The 14080-nt window shown below is 41.0% G+C and overlaps 2 protein-coding genes across 2 annotated transcripts; both read right to left on the minus strand.

The window, feature by feature from the left end:
- Positions 1–14: 14 nt before the first annotated feature.
- On the minus strand, positions 15–7208 carry LOC129598087 (uncharacterized). Its single transcript, XM_055495836.1, has 7 exons — positions 7026–7208; positions 6216–6551; positions 5125–5502; positions 3822–4199; positions 2634–2999; positions 1496–1957; positions 15–478 (listed from the first exon to the last, which is right to left on the minus strand). The coding sequence occupies exons 1-6, from the start codon at positions 7059–7061 to the stop codon at positions 1502–1504; spliced, it is 1950 nt and encodes a 649-aa protein (XP_055351811.1). The 5' UTR covers positions 7062–7208; the 3' UTR covers positions 15–478; positions 1496–1501.
- A 4025-nt stretch (positions 7209–11233) lies between these two features.
- On the minus strand, positions 11234–14025 carry LOC129598094 (uncharacterized). Its single transcript, XM_055495846.1, has 3 exons — positions 13711–14025; positions 13442–13552; positions 11234–11784 (listed from the first exon to the last, which is right to left on the minus strand). The coding sequence occupies exons 1-3, from the start codon at positions 13784–13786 to the stop codon at positions 11546–11548; spliced, it is 426 nt and encodes a 141-aa protein (XP_055351821.1). The 5' UTR covers positions 13787–14025; the 3' UTR covers positions 11234–11545.
- Positions 14026–14080: the final 55 nt, after the last annotated feature.

Below are 14080 nucleotides of genomic sequence, written 5' to 3' on the forward strand. Positions count from 1 at the left end.
TTTGCTGGATAATCCAGACGCATCCGCTTTATTACAACAGTTCAACATCAGACCGAAGAAAAATACTCTAATGATGAAAAAGAGAAACAAATAACCTGGAAAAACATCCAACCGGCAGTCTCCCAGCAGAAATTCGGCGAAAATCACACACCAATGTTAACGAAGTAATGGGCAGCAACAAACGGATGAAAAATGCGTTAATAAACACAGGCGACATCCAGTAACCTTTCCGCCGTGAGATACACAACCAGAAAACAGAAACAATCAGAAAACAGAGCACAACATCGCACAAACAGAAAAACAACGTTATCTAGTAAATTCTTGAACATCTTCGCAACGAATACCCAGAAAAACATCAGACCAAATTAACATCAAAATTTATCTTCGCCAAAATGCCGGCCGTCCGCGAAAAAAAATGCTTTGTGTAGACTACGGGAAGATCATTCGTGGAGCTCCGCTTAAAACGTCATCGCCACACCTGCAAAGACGGTTAAATCGTAAAATCCGCATAAACAACCTGGTATTAATCAACGCGATCCAGCTGAAACTTTTATTAATCAGAAAAATTAAATGATCAAAAAATATCCAGCTATTATTAATTTAAACTTTAAAAAAGTTATAAATTACATTAGAAATATTAATGTACAAAAATATCAAACTAAGAAAAAAAATTATAAGATTTACATACATACTACGAACGCCAAGAATGCACAAATATTAACATGCTGCGCCTAATAGGAATTGTGGACAAGCGCAATTCTCTTGGGCGCCACATCTCTACATCAGCGTCCGCGTTTTGAACATACAACTGGATGCTATCGGGCGGGAAAAACCCCGACTATTCACTACCCACAGAAAACCTACAATTCCGACAATTAAACGACAACGTTCACGACAAACAGAAGGATTCATTCAAAAAAACTGCCATGTGGCATTTTCGTATCGGGAAGTATTTATTACAGACCGTATTTGACCGGCAACAATTGAAGAACGACACATTTCCAAATAAAACTAACAGCTGTATGTCGCCGATACGGAATCGCATACGTATTAGGTCGCGGAGAAACGGAAAACAGCAATTAACACACTAAGAATTAAGCGACTAACAATTAAAATAAGAACTGAGACCATTACCCAAATAAATAAAATTATCAGAATTAAAACCAAATGATCAGCAATTAAACGGAAATTTAAAGAAGAAATTCCACCTTAAAAAAGCTAAAATTATCAATAAACCAATTAAAAAATAAATGGAATTTCGATTAAACGAATCACCAAATCGACATCAGCATTGATCCGATGAAATCGGAAATAACAAAAATTGGGAAACTCGAAAACAGGGAACGTTTTATTTCCAAGGTCGCAATTCACAATAAACGTATTTACCTATTAACAATTTGAACAAAAAGTCGAAAATCAGCAATGATTTAAACTAGTACTAACCAATCGATTCCCAGTCCATCTTAATTAACAAAATTTGCAATTCATCTCTCACCGGCGCTCAGGTGCACTCCACGGCGCTAATACTCAGAATCCCCGTCTCCGTCTCCACCGTGCTCAACGTGGCCGTCTCCGGGAGAGGCGCCAGGGCGGGCGCGGCCATGAAGGTGTTCATGTCGGGGGGCAGGGGGGCCGCCGAGACCTCCATGTAGTACTTGGACTTGAGGCACACCGGGGAGCCGCTGTGCAGGGCCGCCACCTGCGCGGATTGCGCCTCCGGGACGGCCTCCTCCGGGGCCGCCGCCCCCTCGGGCGCCGCACTGGGAGCCGGGGCGATAGGGGCCGGGACGACCGTGGCGGCGCGCAGCAGTGACCCGGACGCGGAGGGCGCCGCTGCCAGGGCCAGGAAGGAGTTGGACGGCGGCGGGACGGTGGTGGCGGCGCGCAACAACGCTTGACGCCGGCGCTCCGCCTCGTGACGGGCGCGCTCCGCTTCCGCCGCGGCTTTTATGGCCAGCTAAATAAACCGCCAATTATTTTCACTGGACATTTACTGGAGTTACCGGTATTTTTCGAACTGAAAATTTTATTTTGGTTTTTTTAAATCGATGGCCAAGTTTTTACAAGCGCGATAACAACTGATAAACAATGAGTAAATGTTCATAATTCTGTACGAATGTATGTAAATTATGCAGCCCCGTCTCTCGTTAACTGGGACAAATTTTTTATTTGATTGTTTTTGCAAAACGGATATTGTCTACGAAATCAAACATAGTTTATCAAAGAATACCGTTTTAAAATCATCATTATGACGGAAACGTTAAGTATACGCTAACAACCGTAAATTACTGTAGAACTGTGGCATCAACTCCTTGAATCCAATCGAGATGCGCAAATACATAAAAAAAAATCATCCAGCGAAAAAGATCCATCCGAATTTACCGTAAATTAAAATTGTATTAATTTTTATAAGAAATAAATTATTTGTTATTACGTTTAGTAGTTTACCGAGACCTAAACGATTAAAAAGTACGTAAACCTACTGTTGTATAATTATTCATGGCGGAACGAGAACGAACCAAAATACGGATCAAGTGAAACACCGTATACAATTCCAAATATAAAATCAAAATAAAATTCGGCTTGAAACACCACACCCCGCCATTTTTCCTGTTCCGTTAGAATCACTGTACCTGAGCCTTCTTCGTGTCCTCTAGCTTCCGCACCCGCTCGCGATGCTCAGATAAAAGCGCGGCGAAGCGCGGGCGCATAAACTCGGGCAGCTGTTCGATGGTGTGCTGCAGTTGTGCCGCGTTGTGCGTGCCGCTGTCAACGGCCTTGATCAGAGGCGAATGACGGATAATCTCGGCGTCCTCGATAATCTGGAAGGGCTCGGAGAAGCGCAGCTCGTACTCCTTGGCGTCCCCGCTCACCGAGCACTCAATGTCGCATTTCGAGCCGCACGTCAGGAAGAGGAACGGCAGCTCGATGCGCTGCGTGGGATCCTCCAGCGCCAGCAGCTCAGGCGTCACGGCCAGGCGCCGGTTATTCGGCTGCGCCTGCAAAATAAAATCGGAATTTTCAGATTTCTTTTTGCGTAACGCACAGCGAAATCCCTAACAGTAAAAAATAACGTGGATTTTACAGCGTTATATATATTTCGACAATAATCAAAACAGAGCGCATTAAAAAAAATTAAAAGATGTTTCCAAGTACCCTTAATGAAGCACAGCTTAAGCAACAAATTTTTGAAAACAAGCGAAGCTAAAGCATGAAAGCATTTACAATAATTTTTCTTTAATTTGAAATCTTAATTCAGAAAAACGAAAATGAGCCAAAGCAAAGCAAAATTAATTCGGCAATAATGTTAACGAACGAACACCCAAAACTACAAAACAGTGTCATGACGATATTATCCAAGCACTACAATTAAGTTACAAATCATAAAAAATAAGCAAAAATTATACGCATACCAAGAAATAATAAAAACAATCATTAAACTAAGAAAAACTGACGGTAATAACAAAAATTAACACAAACAGACAAATCTGGAAAGCTATACGTTCTACAAATTAACAAAAACAATAATTCGAATACCAACAAATAGCTAACTCATAATAAGACTAAAAAAATCGATAAAAATATATCGCAAAGATAAAAATTTCAGAGAAATAGCCGAAAAGTTGGGAAAAATCCCATATCTTACAAAACACACATAAACAATAAAAAATTAATACGAATATCAATACAGTATATCAGTAAAATTAATAATAGTAAAAAGGTATAGACAAAGAAAAGAATGAAAAAATAAAAGAATGAAATATACGGTATTATAGACCGCGATAATAAAAACGGAAATAAAATCGCCGAAAAGATCCTACCTTCTGTTCCTGGATGAGCCGGGCCAGTTTCTCCTCCTTCTGGCGTTTATTGGACTCGGCCAGCTCCTTCAACGCCACATACTGCAGGGAGGACTGGAAGAGACGCTGTCGCAAATGTCCCAGCTGCCGGCGCCGCTCCGTCAGACTGTCCTTCTTCAGCACCCCGGCCTCACTCAACGAGCGCGGCAAGCCCACCCAGCGGATCTGCTTGCGCTCCTTCTGGATGACGTTGATGGCCATCAGGACGTTCAGGGCGTCGTACACCCGCCGGCGAATGTTCTTCTGCTCGCAGGCGATCTCGTCGCGCGACTTCGATGTCGGATTGGGATCCGAATACTCCTGCACGAGATCCTCCGCCACGGAATTGTACGTGGTCAGCTGTCATTTTTAAAAAAAAATCTTGTCAGAATAAAATCTTCTGTTGTCTTAGGGAAAAACTGAAATGATTTAAAACGGTCAGTCAGCAATCAAAGTTATATTTCATTTCTACTCGTACCATCAACAGCGGTGTTTCCTGGATATGGGCACTAGCCACTACACTATGTACCACAGCATTAATACATTAGCCGTGCATTCGACGGGCGCAAAGCAAGGTACACTAACTTTTCGCCCCAGATTTCTTTTGGCCATGCATTTTAATATAATAAATCAATAAAAAAAGTTCGCTTCCTTTTATTAAAGCTCAGCATGTCGTCCTGAACTCTCTCGGACACAACCAATAATTTGCTTTGCTAGTAAGAGGTGTCAAAAATTACGAAAAAAATCTCACATGCAAAAACAAATAAAAACTTTAAGAGCATGAGATTTGTAATTTTTTACAGCAATGAATATCAAATCAAGGCCAAAATGTTTTACAAATAAATCCCTAAAAAAGCGATTTCATGTACCACAGCAAATTTAAGAAAAATCAGCAACGAAAATAATACAAACCAAAAACAGAGTGATTAAGTAAGTACTTATTTAAAACTTTTCCGTCAACAATTATTACAATTACACTGTTAGAAGCATTTTCAATTTTGTTCAAGTCTATGTACACTTCCTATAAATTAAACGAAGAAAACTCGTTTTAAAGGCCACAAACCACTTCATTGGTAGCTATTTTAAATACGAGGCCGCAAAATACTGGACTTGACAAATTGTTCCAACAAAAAAGCGACAAAGTTGCTCTCTACATTTTAAAACAGATACTTACCAATTTTTAATCTTTTTTAATTTTTATTTCTTTTATTTTTCCCCTAAATTTTCTCCCTACATTTTTTCCCTACACATTAGTCCCACAAAAAGCGAAAGATTTTCTCCTTACATTTTTCTCGCGGACTTTATCACAGACTTTGGTGGCAAAATACCGCAGCCCTTTGACGCCGTCCTCGGTGGTGCGCCGTCGGCGTTTGGCCGCCGCACTATTGGGATCGGGCGCCTTGCCCACCGTCCCGCCGGCGGTCGTGCGCAGCGTGGCGATGGGGCCTTCCAGACGCGGCCGCTTTTTCGCTGGCTCATCGCCCGCCGCGGTTAAGGCGGCGGCACTCCCCGCGGGGACCAGGGAGACGGTGTTCCCGGAGGAGGAGGTGGCCAGGACCAGCGGGACCACGCCGCTCTTCCCGTTGGCGCTAGTGGCGATATTGAAGGTCAGGGGGGACAGCTTGTAGCCAGCGGGGAAGGTGGCGCCGGATAAATTCAAAACCTGGACACAGGGGCAAAATGTACAACGAAAAACGGAAAAAATGGACGAAAACGAGGAAGTTTTCAGCATTTTGTTTTTAAAAAATATGAATGAGGAAGTTTTCAGCATTTTGTTTTTAAGAAATATGAAAAAAACAATGAATGAGAAACTGCACTGGAAAATGTAAATCGCGTTCTTGCTTTTTAGGAGTTGTAAGGGAAATTATTACCTTACTTAGGAAAACGTTAACGCAGTAGGTATGGTCAAAATCAAGAGAAAATCGAATTTAATTACTGAATAATTATTATGGAATTATTATTTCTTCGTCATAAATGTCGCGCTTTTTAAAACGCAAGATTTGGGATCAATAAATTTTGATTTAGCGTACAGATGTCATTAACGAACATTAACACTAAATCAGCATCGAGAGAAAACCAAAGCATCGAAACAAAAAGGGAATACTGCACCAGCAGGAATAATCACGATAAAAATTGGATATAATTACCGAAAAAATTTTTGTCGCTAGAACTGCCGTACTTTTCTTTCAAAACCAACTTTCACAAAGACTGACTTAATTCTAATTCAGCTTACATAAGCCAATAACTGAACATTAATTATAAATTTCATGGAGAAGAAAATTAATGCATCGAGATAAAAGGAAAAATCAGCAGCAAAAAATAGGAAAAATCACGCGAAAAATCCATAAAAAATTCCGCACAACCTGCGCACCGTACCTTTTGCGGGAACTGGACCTTGGTGGTGATCCCCGGCCGGATCTGTCCCCCCGTGGGCCCTACTATGCCGTGAGGCGTCGTGACGCGCGCCACGCCCGCGCCTGTTTTCGTGACGAAGGCCGTCAGCGGGCTGACTTGGCCGCCGGGGTTCCTGGGCCGTTCCGCGCTCAGCGTCACCACCGAGACGCCCTTGCTGCCCACCGGGGCATTGCCCACCGTGCTGATAATCGGTTTCAGCGGGGTGACCACCGGGCCAGGCGGCGGCGGGGTGGGGATGGCCGCGGATGTCGACGGCGTCGTCACCGGTCCTCCGGCCGCCACCGGACCATTGCTCACCTGCAAAGCACCATCTCATCAGCCAAAAGTTTGGTTTTTGTTCATAGTGTAAATCTGGACTGTAATGGGGACGGTATAAGAAAAATATTTTTTCGAGATGACATAGGGAAAAAACAAAGAAACGATGCATAATCACGAACTAGGCGTGAAAAGTCAAAAGTGAGTGTAATTTCCCTGTACACGGTTCTGGTAGTGCTAAAGGCGCATACGGACACGCCGCGCAGTACAGCCGAGAAATTCTTTATTTTCACTGCATCACAGCGAGGATCTGCGAAAAGCCTTTCTATTTGACTAAAATCATGTTTTCAATTACGGATACCATTCTAAATCACACCCCATAGTTTCACAATTTATAGAGGATAAAATTTTATCATTTTTGATTTTCTTATAAGCAGTGCTTTGGGATTAAACTAGACAACATGAAATACGAAATTTAACATTTTTCTGATTTTCTACATCTGCAGCAGAACGAACCTGTGGTTTGGCCTGAATAGGCTGGCTAGCCTGCATCTTCTTCAATTAACAGCAGGACAGATTATTGAAGAATATCATTCAAAACAAATATTAGGAAGGGATGGAAGATTTGCTTATCAGTAAATCACAGAATACCAAGAACTCGCTGCAGCGTGTCTGCCACAGTGTGGAACGCGGTTAGAAATCAGCGTGGATTGTTTTGAATGAGAGAACCGACCCAGCGCGCTTTCTTGTCTGTATGCTGTTTGATTGCCACCAAGCGATTAGGCCAAAATTGGCCTGATTGGTCCATGCGCCTGGGCAGCCAATCAGAATTGGAATAAATTATAGCGCCGCTGAATGGCGGGATAATCTCGCAGCGATGATGCGGGTGGGGCCAGTTAGCGGAAGTGGGCGGGTAACTTTTATTACTGTTCTGTCTCAGACTTACCGCGTTTCCGGCGATGTGTGAAAAAGTTTATTCGGCGCTTATTGAAATTGTGATCTACTCTTCTCCGTGAAAAGGCATATTAGGAATGCATAATTTCTTAAATTATTTCTGTTATTTAAATTATTGCTGTTATAATGTTATTCTGCTCAAAACTGTGTTTATTTACTTATAAAGCACATGCACAGTACTGGATGATTTTTTGTGTTATTTACATGTCTACGAGTACTGATTTTCTCCAGTACGGTAAATAATTCATTAAAAATTGCCGGTTCGTTACCAGTTATTATATCTTTCGTAGCTCTCAACTTGTGAAGCAAACGCTGGCAGTTAATCGTAACGTATTGTAAGTACAACCACGCCATTCAATTATTTATCACCGTATTTAATGATTTAACGATTTTTATTTAATGATTTGTAACCGTTGAGAAAGTTGTTATTCCAGTTCAAGAACAACGGAATAAATAGAAAAATTTGTGTAAAATTGTAAATATTGACGATATTGATTGCTAGCTGACTTCCGTCAGCTGTCGTTGTTCACGTAACGGCGCGCTAGAGGGGTTGCTTATGCTGGAGGTGGAGAGCGTTGCGCACGCGATAAATATCCTACAAATATGTACGTGCGTAGAATTTATACGTATTTGTTAATGACGTGTTAAGTTCAGCGGGCGTTTAATTGTGCGCTAAATTTTTTATTATTGACACATTGCACATTGGGCAGTTACTCTACAGCGTAGAACGGAATGTATAGCGTAATCGTAGTGTGGTGGCTTCAGTTAGCTGACGCGGTTGTTGCTATATGGCAGAAGTAACAGGTATCGCACAAAGTTTAATAAAAATATAGTTTGTCATTTTTTACGAATCAATGCATTCGTTTTGATTTTATATTAACATTTTTATTCGTATCAAAGTAAAAGAAAAGTTTGCCGGCTCCAGCACAAACAGTAGCAAATATTAATATTATTATATTTGCCAATTGCCAAATAATAATCTTAAATAATTAACCAGCACCAAGAGGAACAAATCCAAGTTAATAAACTGCACATTAAAATCCACTGACAACATGAAAGGAATAAATCGCATCACCCAGACCAATTAAAAATAATTTTCGGCCGACCGGTCGATCAGTTCACGCAGCACACCGGTCGCGTCCCGGTCCAGCAGCCCTCCGCAGCGCGGCCCTTCTGGAACTCCCCGGCGGCACACTCCGCCATGCAGAACGGGACACTACCCACGGTGCGGCAGCGGCGTGAATGCAGGAGCTTGCCGGCGTCCACCTCCCGGCAGCACTTCTGCTTGTAGCCCGTCCAGCACACCTTCCCGTCGCCCGCCGCATCCCGCTCCGCCTCGTACTCGCCCTCCTGGCAGGCGGCGGTCAGATCGCAGAAGGGGGCATCCCCGCGCCAATGGCACTGTTTCTGCAGGGGCGATGTTGCCGGTGTTGGAAGGTCACTGCCGCCTCCGGGAGGGAAGTCGTCCAGACCCTGGACACCGGCGAAGAGCAGCACGACAACCGGAAGGAAAGGAATGAAGTGCATGGTGGTAAAATGAATAAATAGAAATAAATAGAAAAGTACAAATAAATAAATAGTAAAAAAATATTTATAGTACTGAAATAAAATGCCGGGTGCAATAGCCGAACGCTGGATCCGCTGGATATTCCACACCGGATATGGATGGCATATATAACTGGCGTGCGGCAAGCTTCGCCAGTGCGGTTTAAATACGCCGTAAATTCTTACAGTGAACGGCGCATTAAACGTGAGCGCATCGTTTAACGTAGCTAAAATTTTTTATATTGTAACGGATGAAAATTTAAATTGTGCATTGTCTATCATTTCAATATGCAAGCATTGCTTTATAAACTGTATTTGCGCAAATGCAGCGCAATTGTATGGATTATGCCATTGTTGCGATGCGCTCCAGTGGCGGCTTTACGTGCAAAAATACGCGTGATGTTGCATTACGTAATTAATTTTCAGTGTACAATACATTGGACGTGGCTACATACTGGACGTACAAACCCGTTTACTGATATTATTAAAAGAATTAAATCGGAATCCAAAGTAAAAATGAGATGTGCACATGACTATTGCGAGTTTTTAGATTACGGCTTACGCATACAGTATAGGAAATTTTGCACTTTTGCGTCACGCCGATATGCGATTATTTTACTTTTTAAATATTTTTGCAATAGTGCAAACCCACATTTTTCGTTTCTTTATTCTGCCACTACACTACGGTACAATCACACGGTGCGTGCTGGTGGTTATACCTCAGCAGTCAGGAAATTATGTACTTACTGTAACTATTAGCTAATGATGTTGTATTGCACATATTGTATAAGAAGCAGCGCGTCCATAATGTCTCCAAATACAGATACATAACTGAACGATATCATCGTTTTATTCTGTTATAACTTACTGTTTATTAAATATAAAATTAATAAAATGCGTATTTGTACATAAGTATACTTAATGAAAAAAATATCTGCCGGTCCGATATGTGAATACGAAGACGCTAGTATTGAATTCGTGCGATGACCTTAACCTCATGTAATAATATATATTTTGCAATATAATTTGCAATATATTTCTTTATTTAAGAACTTAAGTACTTATTTGTGAAGTTCTTGTAACGGCATCGGTGTTTATATGCGAAATTTGTTATAGTTACATATATGTAATTTCACTGCCTGGTGATTTCTGTATCATTGGCAAACCGTGCGGTATGTTCACAAAAATATAGGTGACTTTTCTTACAATTTTTTGAAAAATTGGAAATTAGTTCAGTTTTCGGTGTATGAGAGCGAACGGAGTGACGCATTACTTACTTTATCGAAAAACTGAAGTGTGATGGCGAATTAAAAATTAGCACGTGCAAGGTTGCAGGTAATAAACGTTCTTTAAGAATTATTTTAAAATTGAAAAATATATAGCCATTCCGCGAAATAGGTCTTTTTATTTAACTACACTGTAATTATAGAAAGATTATATGAAATTGTTACAAAGACGATTTTGCTCCAATTCGGATCGCACACGCAGAGCCGTGCATTGTGCAATCGTACTGTTTTATTTCCAATTTTTTTATTTGTGTTCTTAAATTTTTGTCAACGTTTAAAGAACCCCAGTCAGTGGTGCCCGGCTAGGTTTAAAGCGAAGCAAAATTTATCGCTGATTTATAGTGCGAAAAGTAAGTAACGTTAAATGGGTTAATGTTGGTAATGTAACGTTAATGTCACGCGAAATTGTCATTTAAAATTTTAAGCGTAAGTCAATGTATTCTTTAAAGTTTAAACCTTCAGAAAAATGTTTTAGGATGATATCGTGCGCCCGTCTAAATACAGGGTACATTGCTTCCTACTGCACAAATTGCACGTATCACGGGAAGATAGGGTAGAGTAGTGGCAGTGTAGTGTACGCGCCTATAAGTATTCACAGTGATAATCAATGCACCCTGTTAGAAATTAAAACGTTTCACTGTGTAATAACGTTGTCGTTTTCTAATAGTTTCCCTAATTTTTCAGTAATAAATTATCCAAAAATTAGCGGACACGTTCAGGAATAAATAAGATTTCATTGTGCAGTTTTTTATCATCAGGAGTTCGGGCTTGTTTCTATATACGGTATTCTCACGAAATTAAAAGACGATTTTGAGACCGAACCAGCGAAAAAGGGACATGTGGACGGCGTCTTAATCCGGCTCAATTTTAAGGTCATCAACGGCCCACCGAGTTTAAAAGTCGTCGGATAATTTCTGGACAACACAAGTAAATAAAAGATCAATACAAGTAATTTTATTTATACACCATCGGCCATCGCCTAATTTCTTTATAGCTAAAACGTGACTGAGAAAAAGCTAAAACTAGCAAAATGGACTTGTACAGATACGCGTAATTCATTATTTACGAAAAAAGCCAAACTGTCTTGGTATGTGAGCAAAATGGTCAAAACCGTTCTACACATAAAAACATATAGTAAAGTAGATAGCAGCAATCATCGCAATTTGAACAGGAATTTTAACAGCCAACTGAACTACGTATTACAATAATTATTAATTATTGACTCGCTGAGAATGCAGTTGTAATATAGAGCTAATCCAGCACCACATCCGCACTGACGCTTTCCGGCCTCATTACGAGGGTCATGGAGCTCTTGACACCGGCAATGGGATCTTTTTGTAGGCTGGCGTCGAACTGACTAACGGCATCTTTGGCGTTGAATTTGCCGGCATCACTGACGGTGTACGTGACGTCGTAGTTGATCGTATGGGATGCTTTACTGGCGGTATCCTTGGTTATTTTAATACCCGTTGCGCCGCCACCGAGGTCACCTACAACACCACGCAACACGCGTTTCCACAGACTGCTAAACTGCAAATTTGTGTTCAGCTTTCTTACTATATGGTTTAATTTAAGATTAGAGTCAATTTTGAACGAGAACTAAAACTCAAACTGCGTAGAGTATTTGCAGATCTATGTGTGCTCTTGATTGCAATTGCCCTGTGCTTGCTCTATTGCACTTGATATATTGCAACGCAGGACAAAATCTACGGCGTTTTCGTAGAGTGGTGGCTTCGATCGTTCACGTGACTCATATAGCTGGCTAAATACTCGTAAGTACCGGATAAAGCGTTCGTTCGTTTAGTATCATTTTCAAGTGTTTCTCAATTTTTTATTCCTAATAAACATGTTTTTTTTAAACACAATAAAATTAAAACCATAAAATTTACCGAACCTGGTTTCTTTTATGTATCTCTAAAAGCGACACTCTAATCGGTTTTCGCCAGGCTGACTAAAATGGTTGACCTGTATCGTTGTTTCCAGTAGACTCAGTCGGTACCAACCGGAAACAAATACGGGATGATTGTACTTGTAGACGTCTTGAAGTGTGACAGCAGTCCAGTATTTCACCGATTTGCACTCATTAAAAATACGGGTGACTAATGCCTATATCATTATTAACTGGTCCGAAAAGGGGTGCCTATAATAAACGGGGGTGCGAGGGGCGCCTGTAACGGTTTCCTTCTTTTATACTCGTACTGTCGAACATTTTGGCAACCATTAGCTAGAAAAATTATGGACCAGAGGCCCAAAGCTGCTTGACGTACACTGCTTATCGAAATTATGTACCTGATTTCAAGCACTGGAGTTTGGAGGTTATTATTTTGAAGTCATGCAAAAATTGTACCTATGGCCTGCTGATGTACGAGTACTATAAAAATAATAAATAAGTTTACATACTCTTAAAAATTTATACAACATCGAAGTACAAAAGTTATTAACCACCATAAAAATGCTTCTGTTAGCAATATACAGTATCGGCAGCAAACGCATCTGCAATATTTACCTGTATGTTAAATCATATTCGTACATTCAGAAAATTCTAACAATTGCGATATATATGTGCATATCTGTTATCTATATACCGTAATTATCGAATTTGTGGCCCTGGGGTGCAAATAGTTCGAATGCCATGGCGGAGGGGGGCTTATTTCGGGGAGGGGGCGCAATTTCGGGGGGTGGCATTATTTTTCAAACGGTACATTTTGGAAAGGGGCATTATTTTTCAAACAACTGCGCATCGTGTTTTAGCGAAACTGAACGCAGTAGTTACCGGTATTATCGGCGGTATATGCAACTGCACTACCTTAGGAGCAACATTTTGGAGTGTATACCTCTTTATACATCTGTTTGCCAACGAACACCGCATTATATTGATGTCCGTTAACTGTTTCTCATTAAATTACAACAACTTTTGCGGCTAAATTTTGCGGTATACCAATCATTTTGCGGCGCTCGACATTTATTAACGGCCCCCTGGGGTGTAATTTCGGGGGGTGGTCTTATTTTTCAAACAGGGTCGGGGAGGGGGGTTTATTACGGGGGGGGGCTCTTATTGCGGGGGGGGGGCCCAAATCCGATAATTACGGTATACGATATATTAAAATAATATTGATTTTATAGAGCTACTATCTGCCGTTGCTTTACCCATGACTTTCTTCCATCGTTGCAGAACTGCTTGCTTTCTTTGATCCAGCACCTGGGCATTTTCATAAGTTATTTCCAAGGGATTCGCAGTGAGTTGTTTTTCTTTAGCATCTACACGAAAATGGCACGTACTGGAAATACTTAGCTTCCCCAACAAAAATAGCTTTACAAATTTGCAGGCTATTTCATATCAGCTGCATTAATGAGTTAGGTGCCACTTGTATCTGAATATTCCGTACTACATGTGCTTGAATCTGCACTACGTTTACCTTTTGCCGGTTTTGTCGTGGCTCCGCTGGCGCCGAGGATGAGGAGGGATACACCCAATAATATGGAAATTAACATAGTTATTCGTGGTGTAAATTATTAAAATATTAATATTACCACGTGTACACATATTACCACGTCTTCACAAGATATAGGCCGCTCACATAAACTGCTCTCGAGACTGAATGCAGCTACGCGGTAGTGAGGTAAGCGGTAAGTCGGTAACTACCGCAGTTACTGCTGTTATTTCCAGAATCTCCTTAACCGCGGCTGCAAAATATTTACCTCGTAACCGATAATTGCATTTGAAACTCAGTTCTGCAAAGCTAATTGTGAATTTCGATCAGAGACATACCCAAAGGAAATCAAAAA

Source organism: Paramacrobiotus metropolitanus, unplaced genomic scaffold (genome assembly GCF_019649055.1).
Source record: "Paramacrobiotus metropolitanus isolate TYO unplaced genomic scaffold, Prichtersi_v1.0 Parri_scaffold0000114, whole genome shotgun sequence".
Taxonomy (NCBI): Eukaryota; Metazoa; Tardigrada; class Eutardigrada; order Parachela; family Macrobiotidae; genus Paramacrobiotus; species Paramacrobiotus metropolitanus.

Excerpts from the sequence above, each read along its gene's own strand:
- LOC129598087 (XM_055495836.1), bottom strand. The coding sequence starts at position 7,061 with ATGCAGGCTAGCCAGCCTATTCAGGCCAAACCACAG. Across the intron at positions 6,552-7,025 it reads CTATTCAGGCCAAACCACAG|GTGAGCAATGGTCCGGTGGC; the intron begins GTTCGTTCTGCT and ends GGTGCTTTGCAG. Across the intron at positions 5,503-6,215 it reads AGGTCCAGTTCCCGCAAAAG|GTTTTGAATTTATCCGGCGC; the intron begins GTACGGTGCGCA and ends CCCTGTGTCCAG.
- LOC129598094 (XM_055495846.1), bottom strand. The coding sequence starts at position 13,786 with ATGTTAATTTCCATATTATTGGGTGTATCCCTCCTCATCCTCGGCGCC. Across the intron at positions 13,553-13,710 it reads CACGACAAAACCGGCAAAAG|ATGCTAAAGAAAAACAACTC; the intron begins GTAAACGTAGTG and ends ATTTTCGTGTAG. Across the intron at positions 11,785-13,441 it reads ACGATGGAAGAAAGTCATGG|GTGACCTCGGTGGCGGCGCA; the intron begins GTAAAGCAACGG and ends GTGGTGTTGTAG.